Source organism: Scyliorhinus torazame, chromosome 6 (assembly GCF_047496885.1).
Source record: "Scyliorhinus torazame isolate Kashiwa2021f chromosome 6, sScyTor2.1, whole genome shotgun sequence".
NCBI lineage: Eukaryota > Metazoa > Chordata > Chondrichthyes > Carcharhiniformes > Scyliorhinidae > Scyliorhinus > Scyliorhinus torazame.
In genome coordinates this window covers 142235088-142253682 of record NC_092712.1, presented here as the reverse complement: position 1 = coordinate 142253682, position 18595 = coordinate 142235088, and the positions used below count along the sequence as shown (strand labels likewise).

The 18595-nt window shown below is 52.0% G+C and overlaps 1 protein-coding gene across 1 annotated transcript in view; it reads left to right on the top strand.

Annotated features, from left to right (window-relative positions):
• Positions 1-18595, top strand: part of LOC140425041 (polycystin-1-like protein 1) — a 543547-nt gene that overhangs the window by 322582 nt on the left and 202370 nt on the right. Inside the window, exon 40 of the mRNA XM_072508831.1 lies at positions 13243-13438. Within this exon, the coding sequence (XP_072364932.1) occupies positions 13243-13438 (196 nt within the window). The remainder of the gene's footprint in view (positions 1-13242; positions 13439-18595) is intronic.

Here is an 18595-nt window from a genome sequence, read left to right as displayed (position 1 = left end):
CAGCTCTGGGATTAACCTAGTGAATTGCCTCTGCACACCCTCCAGTGCCAGTACGTCCTTTCTCAAGTCAGGAGACCAAAACTGAACACACTACTCCAGGTGTGGCCTCACTAACACCTTATACAATTGCAGCAGAACCTCCCTAGTCTTAAACTCCATCCCTCTAGCAATGAAGGACAAAATTCCATTTGCCTTCTTAATCACCTGTTGCACCTGAAAACCAACGTTTTGCGACTCATGCACTAGCACACCCAGGTCTCTCTGCACAGCAGCATGTTTTAATATTCTATCATTTAAATAATAATCCCTTTGGCTGTTATTCCTACCAAAATGGATAACCTTACATTTGTCAACATTGTATTCCATCTGCCAGACCCTAACCCATTCACTTAGCCTATCCAAATCCCTCTGCAGACTTCCAGTATCCTCTGCACTTTTTGCTTTACCACTTATCTTAGTGTCGTCTGCAAACTTGGACACATTGCCCTTGGTCCCCAACTCCAAATCATCTATGTAAATTGTGAACAGTTGTGAGCCCAACACTGATCCCTGAGGGACACCACTAGCTACTGATTGCCAACCAGAAAAACACCCATTAATCCCCATTCTTTGCTTTCTATTAATTAACCAATCCTCTATCCATGCTACTACTTTCCCCTTAATGCCATGCATCTTTATCTTATGCAACAACCTTTTGTGTGGCACCTTGTCAAAGGCTTTCTGGAAATCCAGATATACCACATCCATTGGCTCCCCGTTATCTACCGCACTGTTAATGTCCTCAAAAAATTCCACTAAATTAGTTAGGCACGACCTGCCCTTTATGAACCCATGCTGCGTCTGTCCAATGGGACAATTTCCATCCAGATGCCTCGCTATTTCTTCCTTGATGATAGATTCCAGCATCTTCCCTACTACCGAAGTTAAGCTCACTGGCCTATAATTACCCGCTTTCTGCCTACCTCCTTTTTTAAACAGTGGTGTCACGTTTGCTAATTTCCAATCCGCAGGGACCACCCCAGAGTCTAGTGAATTTTGGTGAATTATCACTGGTGCATTTGCAATTTCCCTAGCCATCTCTTTTAGCACTCTGGGATGCATTCCATCAGGTCCAGGAGACTTGTCTACCTTTAGCCCTATTAGCTTGCCCATCACTACCTCCTTGGTGATAACAATCCTCTCAAGGTCCTCACCTGTCATAGCCTCATTTCCATCAGTCACTGGCATGTTATTTGTGTCTTCCACTGTGAAGACCGACCCAAAAAACCTGTTCAGTTCCTCAGCCATTTCCTCATCTCACATTACTAAATCTCCCTTCTCATCCTCTAAAGGACCAATATTTACCTTAGCCACTCTTTTTTGTTTTATGTATTTGTAGAAACTTTTACTATCTGTTTTTATATTCTGAGCAAGTTTACTCTCATAATCTATCTTACTCTTCTTTTCTTCCCATGTATTTAATGATCTGTTGAGCTGCTCGCAGAAAAATACTTTTCACTGTACCTCGGTATACGTGACAATAAACAAATCCAATCCAATCCAAACTGTCCTGGTAACACTGAAGGAAAAATTAAGAGTGATAACAGAAGAGGAAGAAGAAAAATTAAATGGGTGGGTAACATTGAGAGGTAGACTGAGGGAGGCTTAAAGAATGCCAGAAAAGAAGCAAGACAATGCCAATAGCCCCACTAAGGCTATGGTGACCATGAACAAACAAATGTTTGTTTTGATTGATAAATATTATAAATCATTGATGATTTATGAGAAAGAAAGATTCAACGGAGATAATAAGAAAGGGATGTATTCTCACAAGAAATACAGTGGGCGGGATTCTCTCAACCCGCGCCAGGTCAGAGAATCAGCGATTGTGCCGATTTTTTACACGACACCGGTCCGATGCCGTTCCGCCATTCTCCCATCTGGCGTGAACGGCGCCGCGCAAGTCCCGTGATTCCCCGGGATCCAGTGGATTCTGCAGCCCAGATGGGCTGAAGTCCCGATGGTGTGACCTGGGGTTATGCCGGCGCCGTTCACACCTGCAAATAAAAATAGTCAGCCAGTCGCGCTGGCTGACGGTGCAGGAGAGGAGGGGAGCAGCCGGCGTATTGCGCTTGTGACATTCTCGGGACGGACGGGGCTGCGGGCAAGGGGGGGCCGGGGCCTCCTGGTTCCGGGGGGGGGGTGCTCCAGGCCTCTATGTTGGGGAGGCGGGGGACTGGGCCTCTATGTTGGGGGGGAGCCTCCATGTTCAGGAGGGGGGGTTGGGTAGGGGTCTTCCATGTTCGGGGGGCGGGAGGGGGGGGACAAGCCAGTGCAGGGCGTTGCCAGAGCCACTGCCGCCGGTACGGCGGCCAGGCTGATGGGCACCGGGCCCGGGAGCTGTCTGCCTGCACGGCCCCGGGCCTTGCCCCAGGGGCAGATCTCCCAGAAGCCGGCATCCATCGGCGGGAAGGGGCGGGTCCGCACCCATGGCAGCCCCCAGTGAGGGCATAGCCATCCAACGATTTGGCTATCAGGAGGGACGGGCAGTACTGGGCGGAGGGTGTGGCCAGGGGTCTGGGTGCATGCGTGGCTGTGGCGCAATCAGCAAACCGGGGCAGACATGTAGCCCATGGCACATGGCTGCAGAGGGGGCCATGTGTGATCCCTAAACATGTTGTATACCCCCACCCCCTGCAGATCATAATGTTTGGGCACCAGCCAGCGATGTTGGCCACCATGACAGGAGACGCTGCCCTGCATGTGGCCCTGTGGCAGCGTTGGCGCAGGCGGCTCAGAGCGGCTGCAGCAGCGGCAGCTGCAGCAGAGGGACAGGCTATAGCAGGCCAGGTGGCACCCGCTCAGGCTGCAGGACCACCTGCCCGACAGGCGCAGTAGGAGGCCGAGGCGGACGACGACCAGAACAACGAGGAGAATGCACAGAATGACGATAGCGATGGGGAGCAGGTGGTGATGGTGCCAAGGCGCCGTAGGCCCCCGATGAGGCCACGTGTCTACCGGCGCCGCATGTCCTTCGAGGACCTGCTGGACAGGATATGCAGGAGGAGATTCAGGATGAGTCGGGAAACGTTTGCACATATCTGCCACCTGATGGCACACCTGGCACCGCGTGGCACTGGGGGAGGACCTGCTCTCCCGATGGCCGTCAAGGTTACGGTGACCCTGAACTTCTACACGACGGGGTCATTCCAGTTGCCGAGTGGGGATCTCTCCGGCATCTCCCACCCATCGGTGCACAGATGCATCCGTGCAGTGACTGATGCCCTGTATGACATCGCGGACCGCTACATACAATTCCCAGTGGACCGGGCCCACCAGAATGCTCGGGCAGCGGGATTCGCTGCCATGGCTAGGATAACCATGGTACAGGGCCGATCGATGAGGTTCATGTCGCCATACGGCCACCAGCGGAGAACAGGGACGTGTTCATGAACAGGAAGGGATCCTACTCCATGAACATTCAGGTGGTCTGTCACCACCCCAAGATCATGCACGCCTGCGCCCGTTACCTGGGCAGTGTACATGACGCGTTTATCCTGTCACAATCGTTCATCCCCGCCATGTTCGAGGAACGCCCTGCCGGGCTGCGGGGCTGGTTGCTGGGTGACAAGGGTTACCCATTGTGGTCATGGCTGATGACGCCTATACGGAGGCCACAGAACAATGCGGAGACCCGATACAATGAGTCCCATGCAGCAATCGGGTGTGATCGAGAGGTTTTTGGCCTGTTGAAGATGCGCTTCAGGTGCCTGGATCGCTCTGGAGGGGCCCTCCAGTACCATTCGGAGAGGGTCGGCCACATCGTTGTTGTCTGCTGCGTCTCCACAATAGTGCCCAGCGGAAGGGCGATGTGCTCGAGGAGGAGGATAAGGGGGCAGAGGGGAGGCCGCGGGAGTGGACGCCTCTCCAGATGAGGAGGATGGGGATGAGGGGGGCAACAGACGCGACATGGGGGAGGGTTATGGACGGGAGGCTGCACGACTTGGCCAGTGAGCACGCGAGGCATTAATAGCCGCACATTTCACCAACTAGGTGGGGGCAGGGGCTCTCTGAGCAGGGGCACTGGCACCACTGTACCACCCCACCTCACCACCCAGCACTCTCACCTCCCACACCACCTGACTACCTTACCTGCCATACTACCACATGCACAGCACCCTCCAACTGCGGCACAACGGGCTGGTCTCACACGATTGCCTGTGGAAGCGGGTGTGTTCAATGCCATGCAGGATGATGACAACCTGCTCTGCGATGAGCTGTGAGCTCCAAATCGTTAGTAAATGCCTGACTCATGTCCACAGCTACACCCTCCAGTGGGTGGTCCCAGTATACGTTACGGATACTCCCATGGACATGTTGGGCAACTGGTGGCCGGGTACTTAGTAGGGCGGGGGGGAATCTTTACACCCACCTGGGCTCACCATTCCAAAGACCTTCAAACACAGTGCCAATCAGTTCCGTTCACAACCCTGCGGCCACCGGACATAGAACAGAGGCACCTTGCATTGGTGTAACAGTGAGTTTAATTGTAACGGTAACATACAAGTGCCCTAGCCCCTATAACTATATTGTGCGCTGAACTCATGGCAACTTACTAGGTGTCGCGTATACCAAGACTGGAGTGCGGAGGTGGCAAGAAGGAGGGCGAGCTTTAATCGGGCCAAGGCGGTGCTTCACAAAAAGAAGATAACATTCGGAATGCTGCAACCGGCAAGACTGTGGGTCACATATCAAGGGAGGCACCACTACTTTGAGACGGCGGATGAAGCGTAGACTTTTATTGTGGAAGAAAAATTGGAATGAGCGGGTTTTTTAAAAAAAAGAACGTTTGAAACACAGTGGTGGGGCGAGTATGGGGGGCGAAGAGGGGGGTAAAAAGGGGGGAAAGAGGAGTTTTATGTTATTAATCCTGCGATGTGGTAACTTTTCTCTCTTCCACAGGAGGTGGTGGGGGGAGGAAAGGAGGTGGAGGAGATGGGGCGTTGACCATTGGGGGCGGGGCCAAGGGGGAAGCGCGGGCTCGGTTCCCGCGCTATGATAATCATGGCGGGAATAGGGAAGCAGGAAGGAGGGGGCGTCGCACGGTGCGAGCCGAGGTCACGGGGGGAAGCCGAGGTCGGCCAGAGTTGCTGACTTCTGGGAGCAACATGGGGGGTGTAACTACGCTAGTGGGGGATCTAACGGGGGGGGTGGGAGGGGGGAATTATTGGGCTGCTGCTGCTGGGGAGAGGGGGGAGCTGGTATGGGGTGGGATGGGCGGGGGGGCACTGCCTGGGGGGGACACAGCTGCGTGGGAACCGGGTGAGGATCTGGAAAAAGGGGATGGCTAATCGACAAGGGGGGGGGGGGGGGTAAAAAGTCCCCCCAACCCGGCTGATCACGTGGAACGTGAGAGGGCTGAACGGGCCGATAAAGAGGGCACGGGTACTCGCACACCTTAAGAAACTTAAGGCAGACGTGGTTATGTTACAGGAAACGCACTTGAAACTGATAGACCAGGTGAGACTACGCAAAGGTTGGGTGGGGCAGGTGTTCCATTCGGGGCTAGATGCGAAAAACAGGGGGGTGGCTATATTAGTGGGGAAGCGGGTAATGTTTGAGGCAAAGACTATAGTGGCGGATAGCGGGGGCAGATACGTGATGGTGATGGCAAACTACAGGGGGAGACGGTGGTTTTGGTAAACTTATATGCCCCGAACTGGGATGATGCCAATTTTATGAGGCGTATGCTAGGACGCATCCCGGACCTAGAGGTGGGAAAGTTGGTAATGGGGGGAGATTTCAATACGGTGTCGGAATCAGGGCTGGACAGGTCGAGGTCCAGGACTGGAAGGAGGCCGGCAGCAGCCAAGGTGCTTAAAGATTTTATGGAGCAGATGGGAGGAGTAGACCCGTGGAGATTTAGCAGACCTAGGAGTAAGGAGTTTTCGTTTTTCTCCTATGTCCACAAAGTCTATTCGCGAATAGACTTTTTTGTTTTGGGAAGGGCGTTGATCCCAAAGGTGAGGGGAACGGAGTATACGGCTATAGCCATTTCGGATCACGCTCCACATTGGGTGGACTTGGAGATAGGGGGAGTGAGGGATGAGGAAGGAGAGATGGAGCGGGGAGCGGAGAGAGTGAATAGAGTGTTCAAGGCATTTTATAAAAAAATTATACGAAGCTCAACCCCCGGGTGGGAGGGAGAGAATGATGGGCTTTATGGACCGGCTGGAATTTCCCAAGGTGGAGGAGCAGGAAAGGGTGGGACTGGGAGCCCAGATTGAAATAGAGGAAGTAGTGAAAGGAATTAGGAGCATGCAGGCGGGGAAGGCTCCGGGACCGGATGGATTCCCAGTTGAATTTTACAGGAAATATGTGGACTTGCTCGCCCCGCTACTGATGAGGACCTTTAATGAGGCAAAGGAAAGGGGACAGCTGCCCCCGACTATGTCTGAGGCAACGATATCGCTTCTCCTAAAGAAGGAAAAGGACCCGCTGCAATGCGGGTCCTATAGACCTATTTCCCTCCTAAATGTCGACGCTAAGATTCTGGCCAAGGTAATGGCAATGAGGATAGAGGATTGTGTCCCGAGGGTGGTCCATGAGGATCAAACTGGGTTTGTGAAGGGGAGACAGCTGAATACGAATATACGGAGGCTGCTAGGGGTAATGATGATGCCCCCACCAGAGGGGGAAGTGGAGATAGTGGTGGCGATGGATGCCGAGAAAGCATTTGATAGAGTGGAGTGGGATTATCTGTGGGAGGTGCTGAGGAGATTTGGTTTTGGAGATGAATATGTTGGATGGGTGCAGCTGTTGTATAGGGCCCCAGTGGCGAGTGTGGTCACGAATGGACGGGGATCTGCATACTTTCGGCTCCATAGAGGGACAAGGCAGGGATGCCCTCTGTCCCCATTATTGTTTGCACTGGCGATTGAGCCCCTGGCAATAGCATTGAGGGGTTCCAAGAAGTGGAGGGGAGTACTTAGAGGAGGAGAAGAACACCGGGTATCTCTGTATGCGGATGATTTGTTGTTATATGTAGCGGACCCGGCGGAGGGGATGCCAGAGATAATGCGGACACTTCGGGAGTTTGGAGAATTCTCAGGATATAAACTGAACATGGGGAAAAGTGAGTTGTTGGTGGTGCATCCAGGGGAGCAGAGCAGAGAAATAGAGGACTTTCCGCTGAGGAAGGTAACAAGGGACTTTCGTTACTTGGGGATCCAGATAGCCAAGAATTGGGGTACATTGCATAGGTTAAATTTAACGCGATTGGTGGAACAAATGGAGGAGGACTTCAAGAGATGGGACATGGTATCCCTGTCACTGGCAGGGAGGGTGCAGGCGGTTAAAATGGTAGTCCTCCCGAGATTTCTCTTTGTGTTTCAGTGCCTCCCGGTGGTGATCATGAAGACTTTTTTCAAAAGGATCGAAAAGAGTATCGTGAGTTTTGTGTGGGCCGGGAAGACCCCGAGAGTGAGGAAGGGATTCTTACAGCGTAGTAGGGATAGGGGGGGGTACAATGTACTGTGATGGTTGACCAAAAATTTTCAATAAAATATTAATTTAAAAAAAACTTACTAGGTGTCAAACTTCTTGGCCTTACAGGCCCTACCACTACGTCTAGGCGTTTCTCCAGACGGTACAGCAGGAGTGGAGGCGGACTGCTGAGACTCCTGCCCTGCGACTTGGCTCCCCGTTGGCGTGCGTTTCTTGGGGCGGCCCAGCTTGGATGGGCCAGGCTGCTCGGCGGGGGTGCTGGATGGCTTGGTGCCACCCTATTCTGCCCGCTGCCCACCAGATGCACCAGGGATGGAATGGGGGGAATCCGCAGTGTTCCGGGACCTCCCTTGCAGGAGTCACCGGGACGGGCCCCAGAACTACCTCCTCCCTCGGGGTGACCGGTGGCCCCCGGGCCTCTCTATGGGTTGAGGGTGCGAGCGGAGACGAGCCCCGAGGCACCCCCGACACCTGGCGCTGCCAGTCCTGGAGACCCGCTGTGGAATCAACCAGGGTCTGAATGTTAGCAGCGATGCCGCTCAGGGAGTGGGCCATTCCTGTCTGGGACTGCGCCACCTCCCTCTGTGCTTGTGCGACGCCATCCAGCATCTGGACGAGGCCGCCGGTGCTCTCAGCGATGGCCTGCTGAGACTGAGCCATCACCTGGGCAGTGCCGCCAATGCTCGCGGCGATAGTCTGCTGAGACTCGGCCAGACTGCGGAGCGTGGCTGAGATGTCCAGCTGGCTCTGGCACATGGCTGCCTGTGAGAGGGCAGCCCTGTCCTGGGCCATGTATGACACGTGCACATGAAGCCTCATGCTTTGCATAACCTGACCCATGGCCGAAACCATTGCACCCATTGCCTCCACCGCCGACGCCACCTGTGCGGTGTCGGCCTGGATGGCAGCCATGACCGGCACCACTCCCTGCTCCTGGACGCGTATGGACTCCTCCACCTGCGTCTGCAGTTGCTGGAAGCTGGCCGTCATCCCGTTGTCTAGTCACTGGGTTTCTAACTGCATCGGGTCTATGGGTGGGACTGGAAAGTCCAGGAACCCGGAACCATCTGGGCGGCAGCTGGTTGCTGGGGCTGGGCTCCCCACCGACCGTCCGACCCCTCGGCTGCTCCTACTGCCACCTGCTGCACCGGTACGGCTGTGTGGTGCGCACCAGTCTGTGTCCCAGAAGCCTCATCACTAAATTGCCCAACCGAGGTGCGAGACTCTGCGATGGTGGGGGGGGGGGGTGTGGGTGAGTGCAGTGACGCCAAGTCTGGGTCGTCATCTGACCCAAGGTCTGGGGGCTTGTGCGTCGAGCCCGGGGCCGGTGTTCTTTCTGTCGCCCCCATCTGAGGGGCACTGTCCGGTCTGTCCATCATCTGTGTGTCACTGTCCTGGCTTGATGTCCTCTGTGCGTCACTGTCCTGACTGTCGTGCGCGTCAGTGTCCATCGGCTGCATTTCGGGGCTGTCGCTGCCCTGGGTGTCCTTCCTCTGTTCATCACTGTCCTGGGTCTCAGTCCTCTGTGTCTGATTGTGTCCCAGTGATGGAGGAAGGACTTCCTTGCTGTCTGCTCTCCCTGCCATGGCGTGCGTCCCTGGGGGTATCTGGACCTCGCACTTGTTGGGGACGGGCAGCGCCATACTGTCTGGGACGATCGGCGGCAGATCCTGCAACACACAATGCAGCATGTATCGTTACACACACGTACTGGGGTTGGGGGGGTGGGGTGAGGGGGTGTCGCCAGGCAGGGGAATGGGGTGAGCGTGAGTACTGGGGGGGGGGGGGAATGTACTGGGGGTGGGAATGGGGTGAGGGTGTGTACTGGGGGGGGGGGGAGTGGGGTGAGGGTGTGTACTGGGGGTGGGGGAGGGGGTTTAGCCAGGCAGGAGAATGGGGAGGGGGTGGAGCCAGGAAGGAGAATGGGGGGAGGGGGTGGAGCCAGGCAGGGGAGTCTGACTTGCTGGTGCGCCTCTGATCTGGCAAAGGACAACCTCCCTGTCCCCGCCTCCGCCAACGAGGTCCAGTGCCCTCTGCTCGTGTACTGAGGGGGCGCAGTAAAGGTGACCCGCCTCCAGTTCTCGCATGTCCCTGTGGTTGTGGGTGGTCTTCTCCAAGGGGGGGGCAGCAAAGCATCAGAGTTAGTCGGTGTACAGCATCCCGCGCAGATGTCGCCTAGATGGTGGCATGGGAGCACTGGGCACCCGGCCACGGCAGCTCTCAGGATTGTGTGTGCAGCCCATGAGGGTCAAGTGGGGGATTTGGCACCCCTCCTGGGGGGGGGGGGAGGATTACTGTCACGTGTGGCTGGTAGGGATTGGGTGGTGCCAGGGGCGCGTCTCCGTGTACTCACCTTGGCTGCCCTCGTCAGATCGTGCATCTTCTTGCGGCACTGCTTAGCCATCCGTGGGGTGTGCCCCACCACGCTTACCGCATCGCCCACCTCACGCCAATTCCTCCCGACTGTGCTGGCAGGGTGCCGGTGGCCACGCCTACTGCACAAGATCGCCCTCCTCTCCTCGACCGCGTCCAGCAGCGTCTCGAGGTCATGGTCATGGAACCTCGGGCGGCACGGCGGGGGCGGCCATCTTGGGACTTTGCGGCACTCGTGCACATTTTATGCGACGTGGCGCCGTGTCATCGGATGACACGTCGTGCGAATGACGCTGGTATGGCACCACGCTCCCCGCGCTTCTCGCCGCGCCCGTGCTGGCCCCTATCTGGGCCAGAGTTAGTTGTCGGGTCGGGCCCTTGACACCGTCGTAAAATGCGACGGCGTTTACGACAGCGCGGACACTCTGCCGCGAGTTGTGAGAATCCCGCCCATGATAGTTCTTTGACGCAGTTGTTTGTGATATTTCCAAACATTCACTGGCTCACAGACAAAGAAAATGACATAATCCACAGAGACCAGAGGGCGTAACCCGAAGCTGCTCGCAGCAGAATGTCTGCTGATATTAAGTCAACATTGTGCTTCAGACTATTGATTAAGATCGATCTGGTGCCCTGACTATAGAGTATCAACAAGTAATGAGTTAGGCCAGTCTTAATTCGGTTCTAGATTCTAATGCCTGCATATAATTATTAAATGTTTCCTCATATTTTTCTGATCCTCTTTAACTATGTTACAGTTACAACAACTTGCATTATAATGATTAAATCTCCCATGGCAGTGTCCGCGTGGGTTTCCTCCGGGTGCTCCGGTTTCCTCCCACAGTCCAAAGACGTGCAGGTTAGGTGGATTGGCCATGCTAAATTACCCGTAGTGTCCATAAGGGTTGGGAGGGGTTACTGGGTTGCGGGGATAAGGTGGAAGTGAGGGATTAATGTGGGTCGGTGCAGACTCGATGGGCCGAATGGCCTCCTTCTGCACTGTATGTTCTATGTAATCTATGTAAAGAACATCCTGGCGTGCTTCTCAAATCAGCAGCTAGAAAGCCAAGATGTAAGAGATTAGAAAGGTGACCATAGGCTTGGTTAAGAGATGGGTTTGAAAAAGTCAGTGGTCTGGTCGAAGTAAGGTGACAGAGTGGCCAATAGACACTTTGCATTGTACATTTTCTAATGACTACCGACGTTTTTTCCTGTGTGACCTGCAATGTCATGGCTATGAATTTACAACCCCTCCCACCCAGTGGGATATTACATGGGGGGACTGTAAAGCCCCAGCCAATAAGCTGTTGTGTTCTCTGGCTTTGGCAATGTCCAAGTGATAGAAAAGTGGAGGTTTAATTCCTTTGTATTATTGCGCAGAATTTTGTAGGCATCAAAAGCAGGATCATTCAGTGCATTTATTTGAATATTGCATCAGCGAGCGCCAAAGGAATGGGATTCTGATGAATAGAATTGTTTTGTCGATGAAACGTGTGCTTTGGCCATAACTTCCAAATAGCATAGAAAATGATGGCCCACTCGAATTACATGGGGTTAAGGCGCATTTACCTGCTTTTGGAGACTTTGATTAAATCTCCCATGGCTGGAGTTCCTTAGGGCCTGCATCAAAAGAGTCTCAGCAGGCCCCAGCAGTGTCGAGCAGCATCGATCTCAGGGAGCCACAGCCCCACCCCTTTTTTTTTTAACTGGACTGGCTGCCATAAAGCAGGCAAGTTTAAAGGGCCCACCCTTAACTGGGAACTTCCAAGGGGGATTTGGGGTGAACTCCAGATCTCACACCGGGGAGCCAGGAAGCTGCAGGCCATTATTGTGCATTATTTTTGAAAAGTCATTTGAAATAATGGGTATGCTGAATTTAAAAAAAAATTATTGAAGTAATTAAGAATTAAAATCAACTGTTGTGGACACAATCATCTCTGACTTTGTATGGGCGGGGAAGGTGCCGAGGATGGGGAGGACCCTGCTATAGAGGCAGAGGCAGCAGGGGGGGTTGGCGTTGCCAAACTTGCTTCATTATTATTGGGCGGCGAATGTGGACAAGGTGTGGCAGTGGTGGGAAGGAGAAGGGGTAGAGTGGGTTTGGATGGAGGAGGAATCTTGTAAGGGGTCTAGTTTGAGGGCTATGGTGATGTCAGCATTGCAAATGGCTTCGAGTAGGTATTCAGGGAGCCCAGTGGTGCAGTCTATGGTGCAGATATGGAATCAGCTGAGGTGGCATTTTAGGATGGAAGGGATGTCGGCGCTAATGCCGCTGTGCGAGAATCATGGGTTTGAGCCGGGGGGGGATGGATAGTGTATACAGGAGGTGGAGGGAAGTGGGGATGGTCAAGGTGAGGGATTTGTATTTGGAGGAAGGGTTCGCCAGTCTGGAGGATCTAAGTGAGAGTGTAGAGCTGCCGATGGAGAGTGAGTGCAGGTATCTGCAGGTTAGGGACTTTGCGTGAAGGAGAGGGTTCCTTAGGTTGCCGGGACACACCATGCTGGAGCGACTGCTGCTTCCGGATGTGGAAGGGGAGGGAAGAATTGGGGATATATACAAGTGGCTGGGGGAAAAGGGAGGCGAGAAGGTGGTGAGGATCAAGGAGAAATGGGAAGTGGAGTTGGGAATAGAGATCAATTGGGGAGTATGGAGTGAGACACTGCGAAGGGTAAACGGGATCTCCTCTTGTGCAAGGATGAGCCTGATACAGTTTAAGGTGGTGCAGAGGGTGCATATGACTCGGGTGAGAATGAGTGGGTTCTTTCAGGAGGTAGCAGATGAGTGTGAGAGGTGTGGACGGGGGCCAGCGAATCATGCGCACATCTTTTGGGGTTGTGAAAAATTGGGAAGATACTGGATGAGAGTGCTCGCGGTCTTAGCCAGGATAGTGGAGGAGGGAGTGGATCCAGACCCTTTGGTGGCGATATTTGGGGTTTCAGAGAAGCCGGAGCTCATGGAGAGGAGGAAGGCCAATGTCATAGCCTTCGCCTCTCTGATTGCACTGCGACGAATTTGCTGGAGTGGCGGTCGGCATCGCCACCGGGGGTAGCGCCTTGGTTGGGTGAACTGTATGACTTGCTGCGGTTAGAGAAGATGAAGTATGAGTTAAGGGGCTCAGCAGGGGAGTTTGAGAAAAGGTGGCGGATGTTTGAGACTGTGTTTGAGGAGCTGTTCGTCGCAGGGGGGTGGGGGGAGGGGCTGGGTGAAAAAGGAGAAAACTCTGTACAAATTGTATAGTTGATTGTTGAGAAGAATGTTTCCCGGGGTGTTTATTTGCTGTAACCTACTTTGAAACCAGTTTGAATAAAATGTGTTTTTAAAAAAAAAAAATCAACTGTTACAATCAGAATTTAATAATTTTGTCTAATTACTCTTGTTTTCAGGCATAGGGACGTATTACCTTGGTCTCATGGATGCCAACTATAATAGAAAACCAAAAAATAAATACCTTGCCAAGAATGTTAGTTATACTGTGAATATCCAGTGGACCCAGTGCCTGTACTGGGATGATATCCAAGAGTGGAAGTCTGATGGCTGTTCACCCCAGCAGGAATCAGATTCACAGAAAATAAACTGCAGGTAAATATTGTCTTAGTAATGTGAGTGATTGCTTCTTTGGCTTATACCCTATTTTCTCTTTTGTTACTTTCTTTTAAAACAAAAACTAAACTCCTTTCAAATGCTATGATCCTTGCTGGTGTTTCTTTAAAATTAGTAAACATAAATGCTGGTCGAGTTGCAATCAAATTATAATGAGGAATGGGAGCACCTAAAGTAAAGGACTGGATTCTCCGTTTCAGGGATAATGTCCGCACGCCATCGTGAAAACTGTGGTCTTTTATGCGAGGAAAACTGGCATCAAAAGGCCACAGATTCACCGTCTTGCAGGGGGCTAGCCTGCAGCTGTGGTGGAGCTCGCTGCTCCAGCTGCCGATACATTCCCCCGCACTTCCGGGTCAGAAGCCGCGCATGCGCATGGCAGGGGCCTCCAACGGCCATGCCTTGCTCCATGGCAGACTCAGCCTGTGGACCTGGACCACCAAGATAGTGCCCCGCGTCGGCCGCTCACCCGACCCGGACTGCCCACACACAGCCCCCAGTCCCGAAGGAGGCCCCAGACTGAGTCCGCAGACGCCACGCGTGTATCAAGGACGGTAGGACCATAAGTGGTCCACGTTGTCGGGAATCGGCCGGTCGGGGACGGAGAATAGCGGGCGGGCCTCAGGCAAAAGGCTGGATAATCGGCGCGGCGTCCTCCCCGAATATGCTGCTTTTCGGGGGGGGTGGAGAATTGCGGAACCGGCGCCGGTCCTGATTGCATGCGGGAAACTGGGTTCTCCGCCCCATCACCGAACACCATTCCGGTGTCGGGGTGTGGAGAATCCAGCCAAAAGTATCTCAACCTGCAGGAGATGAGCTTCACAAGTGCCCTCACTTCTGATTTGTCAACTCGGGAGAAAAAAAGGATTGGTACCAGTACAGTTCGTATCACTTAATTTCATTATCAAAGTTTTCTTCCATTTACTTCAGTGTACATCAAGGTTTTCAAGAAATATTAATATTAGGGACTCTGTGAATGTCTAGCCTAAACGCGCTTAACACTAAATCTGTGCTCTTAATCGCAAAACATGATACAATTGTAGAGGGTATTAGTGAGACCACATCTGGAGTATTATGTCCATTTTGTTCTCCTTATTTTAGGAAAGATTTAGATTTATTGTCACGTGTACAGAGGTACAGTGAAAAGTATTGTTCTGCGTACAGTCCAGGCAGATGTTCCATGCATGAAAAACATAGGGCATACGATAAATACACAATGTAAATACATAGACATAGACATCGGGTGAAGCATACGGAGTGTAGAGCTACAACAGTAGAATAGATACATAGAGAGATCAGTTCAGTCCATAAGAGGGCCATTCAGGAGTCTGGCAACAACAGGGAAGAAGCTGTTTTTGAACCTGTTAGTGCATGTTCTCAGACTTTTGTGCATGTTCTCAGACCTTTGTTTCTTCTGCCCGATGGAAGAGGTTGGAAGAGAGAATAACCCGGGTGGGAAGGGTCTTTTATCATGCTGCCTACTTTCCCAAGGCAGTGGGAGATGTAGACAGAGTCAGTCAAAGGGAGGCGGGTTCAGGTGATGCATCTGGTGGCATTGGAGGCAATTCAGAGGAGGTTCCCAGATTGATTCTGGGGATGAAAGAGATTGATAAATTGAGAGTTTGGAAAGATGAGAAGGGATCTGATCGAGGTATATAAAATATTAAAAGGGATTGATAAAGTAAACGTAATAATAATAATAGACCAAATGTTTCCCCTTGTGGGGCAACAATTGAGAACGAGAGGTCACGGATATCAAAAACAAAGAAATGTACAGCACAGGAACAGGCCCTTCGGCCCTCCAAGCCCGTGCCGACCATGCTGCCCGACTAAACTACAATCTTCTACACTTCCTGGGTCTGTATCCCTCTATTCCCATCCTATTCATGTATTTGTCAAGATGCCCCTTAAATGTCACTTTCGTCCCTGATTCCACCACCTCCTCCGGTAGCGAGTTCCAGGCACCCACTACCCTCTGTGTAAAAAAACTTGCCTCGTACATCTACTCTAAACCTTGCCCCTCTCACCTTAAACCTATGCCCCCTAGTAATTGACCCCTCTACCCCGGGGAAAAGCCTCTGACTATCCACTCTGTCTATGCCCCTCATAATTTTGTAGACCTCTATCAGGTCGCCCCTCAACCTCCTTCGTTCCAGTGAGAACAAACCGAGTTTATTCAACCGCTCCTCATAGCTAATGCCCTCCGTACCAGGCAACATTCTGGTAAATCTCTTCTGCACCCTCTCTAAAGCCTCCACATCCTTCTGGTAGTGTGGCGACCAGAATTGAACACTATACTCCAAGTGTGGCCTAACTAAGGTTCTATACAGCTGCAACATGATTTGCCAATTCTTATACTCAATGCACCGGCCAATGAAAGTAAGCATGCCATATGCCTTCTTCACTACCTTCTCCACCTGTGTTGCCCCTTTCAGTGACCTGTGGACCTGTACTCCTAGATCTCTTTGACTTTCAATACTCTTGAGGGTTCTACCATTCACTGTATATTCCCTACCTGCATTAGACCTTCCAAAATGCAGTACCTCACATTTGTCCGGATTAAACTCCATCTGCCATCTCTCCGCCCAAGTCTCCAAACAATCTAAATCCTGTTGTATCCTCTGACAGTCCTCATCGCTATCCGCAATTCCACCAACCTTTGTGTTGTCTGCAAACTTACTAATCAGACCAGTTACATTTTCCTCCAAATCATTTATATATACTACAAAGAGCAAAGGTCCCAGCACTGATCCCTGTGGAACACCACTGGTCACAGCCCTCCAATTAGAAAAGCATCCTTCCATTGCTACTCTCTGCCTTCTATGACCTAGCCAGTTCTGTATCCACCTTGCCAGCTCACCACTGATCCCGTGTGACTTCACCTTTTGTACTAGTCTACCATGAGGGACCTTGTCAAAGGCCTTACTGAAGTCCAAATAGACAACATCCACTGCCCTACCTGCATCAATCATCTTTGTGACCTCCTCAAAAAACTCTATCAAGTTAGTGAGACACAACCTCCCCTTCACAAAACCATGCTGCCTCTCACTAATACGTCCATTTGCTTCCAAATGGAAGTAGATCCTGTCTCGAAGAATTCTCTCCAGTAATTTCCCTACCACTGAAGTAAGGCTCACCGGCCTGTAGTTCCCTGGATTATCCTTGCTACCCTTCTTAAACAGAGGAACAACATTGGCTATTCTCCAGTCCTCCGGGACATCACCTGAAGACAGTGAGGATCCAAAGATTTCTGTCAAGGCCTCAGCAATTTCCTCTCCAGCCTCCTTCAGTATTCTGGGGTAGATCCCATCAGGCCCTGGGGACTTATCTACCTTAATATTTTTTAAGACACCCAACACCTCGTCTTTTTGGATCTCAATGTGACCCAGGCTATCTACACACCCTTCTCTGGACTCAACATCTACCAATTTCTTCTCTTTGGTGAATACTGATGCAAAGTATTCATTTAGTACCTCGCCCATTTCCTCTGGCTCCACACATAGATTCCCTTGCCTATCCTTCAGTGGGCCAACCCTTTCCCTGGCTACCCTCTTGCTTTTTATGTACGTGTAAAAAGCCTTGGGATTTTCCTTAACCCTATTTGCCAATGACTTTTCGTGACCCCTTCTAGCCCTCCTGACTCCTTGCTTAAGTTCCTTTCTACTTTCCTTATATTCCACACAGGCTCCGGCTGTTCCCAGCCTTTTAGCCCTGACAAATGCCTCCTTTTTCTTTTTGACGAGGCCTACAATATCTCTCGTTATCCAAGGTTCCTGAAAAGTGCCGTATTTATCCTTCTTCCTCGCAGGAACATGCCGGTCCTGAATTCCTTTCAACTGACACTTGAAAGCCTCCCACATGTCAGATGTTGATTTGCCCTCAAACATCCGCCCCCAATCTAGGTTTTTCAGTTCCCACCTAATATTGTTGTAATTAGCCTTCCCCCAATTTAGCACATTCATCCTCGGACCACTCTTATCCTTGTCCACCAGCACTTTAAAACTTACTGAATTGTGGTCACTGTTCCCGAAATGCTCCCCTACTGAAACTTCTACCACCTGGCCGGGCTCATTCCCCAATGCCAGGTGCAGTACCGCCCCTTCCCTAGTTGGACTGTCTACATATTGTTTTAAGAAACCCTCCTGGATGCTCCTTACAAACTCCGCCCCGTCTAAGCCCCTGGCACTAAGTGAGTCCCAGTCAATATTGGGGAAGTTGAAGTCTCCCATCACCACAACCCGTTGTTTTTACTCTTTTCCAAAATCTGTCTACCTATCTGCTCCTCTATCTCCCGCTGGCTGTTGGGAGGCCTGTAGTAAACCCCCAACATTGTGACTGCACCCTTCTTATTCCTGATCTCTACCCATATAGCCTCACTGCCCTCTGAGGTGTCCTCCCGCAGTACAGCTGTGATATTCTCCCTAACCAGTAGCGCAACTCCGCCTCCCCTTTTACATCCCCCTCTATCCCGCCTGAAACATCTAAATCCTGGAACGTTTAGCTGCCAATCCTGCCCTTCCCTCAACCAGGTCTCTGTAATGGCAACAACATCATAGTTCCAAGTACTAATCCAAGCTCTAAGTTCATCTGCCTTACCCGTAATACTTCTTGCATTAAAACATATGCACTTCAGGCCACCAGACCCGCTGTGTTCAGCAACTTCTCCCTGTCTGCTCTGCCTCAGAGCCCCACTGTCCCTATTCCCTAGTTCTCCCTCAATGCTCTCACCTTCTGACCTATTGCTCCCGTGCCCACCCCCCTGCCATACTAGTTTAAACCCTCCCGTGTGACACTAGCAAACCTCGCGGCCAGGATATTTATGCCTCTCCAGTTTAGATGCAACCCGTCCTTATATAGGCCACACCTGCCCCGGAAGAGCTCCCAGTGGTCCAGATAACGGAAACCCTCCCTCCTACACCAGCTGTTTAGCCACGTGTTTAGCTGCTCTATCTTCCTATTTCTAGCCTCACTGGCACGTGGCACAGGGAGTAATCCCGAGATTACAACCCTAGAGGTCCTGTCTTTTAACTTTCTGCCTAGCTCCCTGAACTCCTGCTGCAGGACCTCATGTCCCTTCCTGCTTATGTCGTTAGTACCAATATGTACAACGACCTCTGCCTGTTTGCCCTCCCCTTT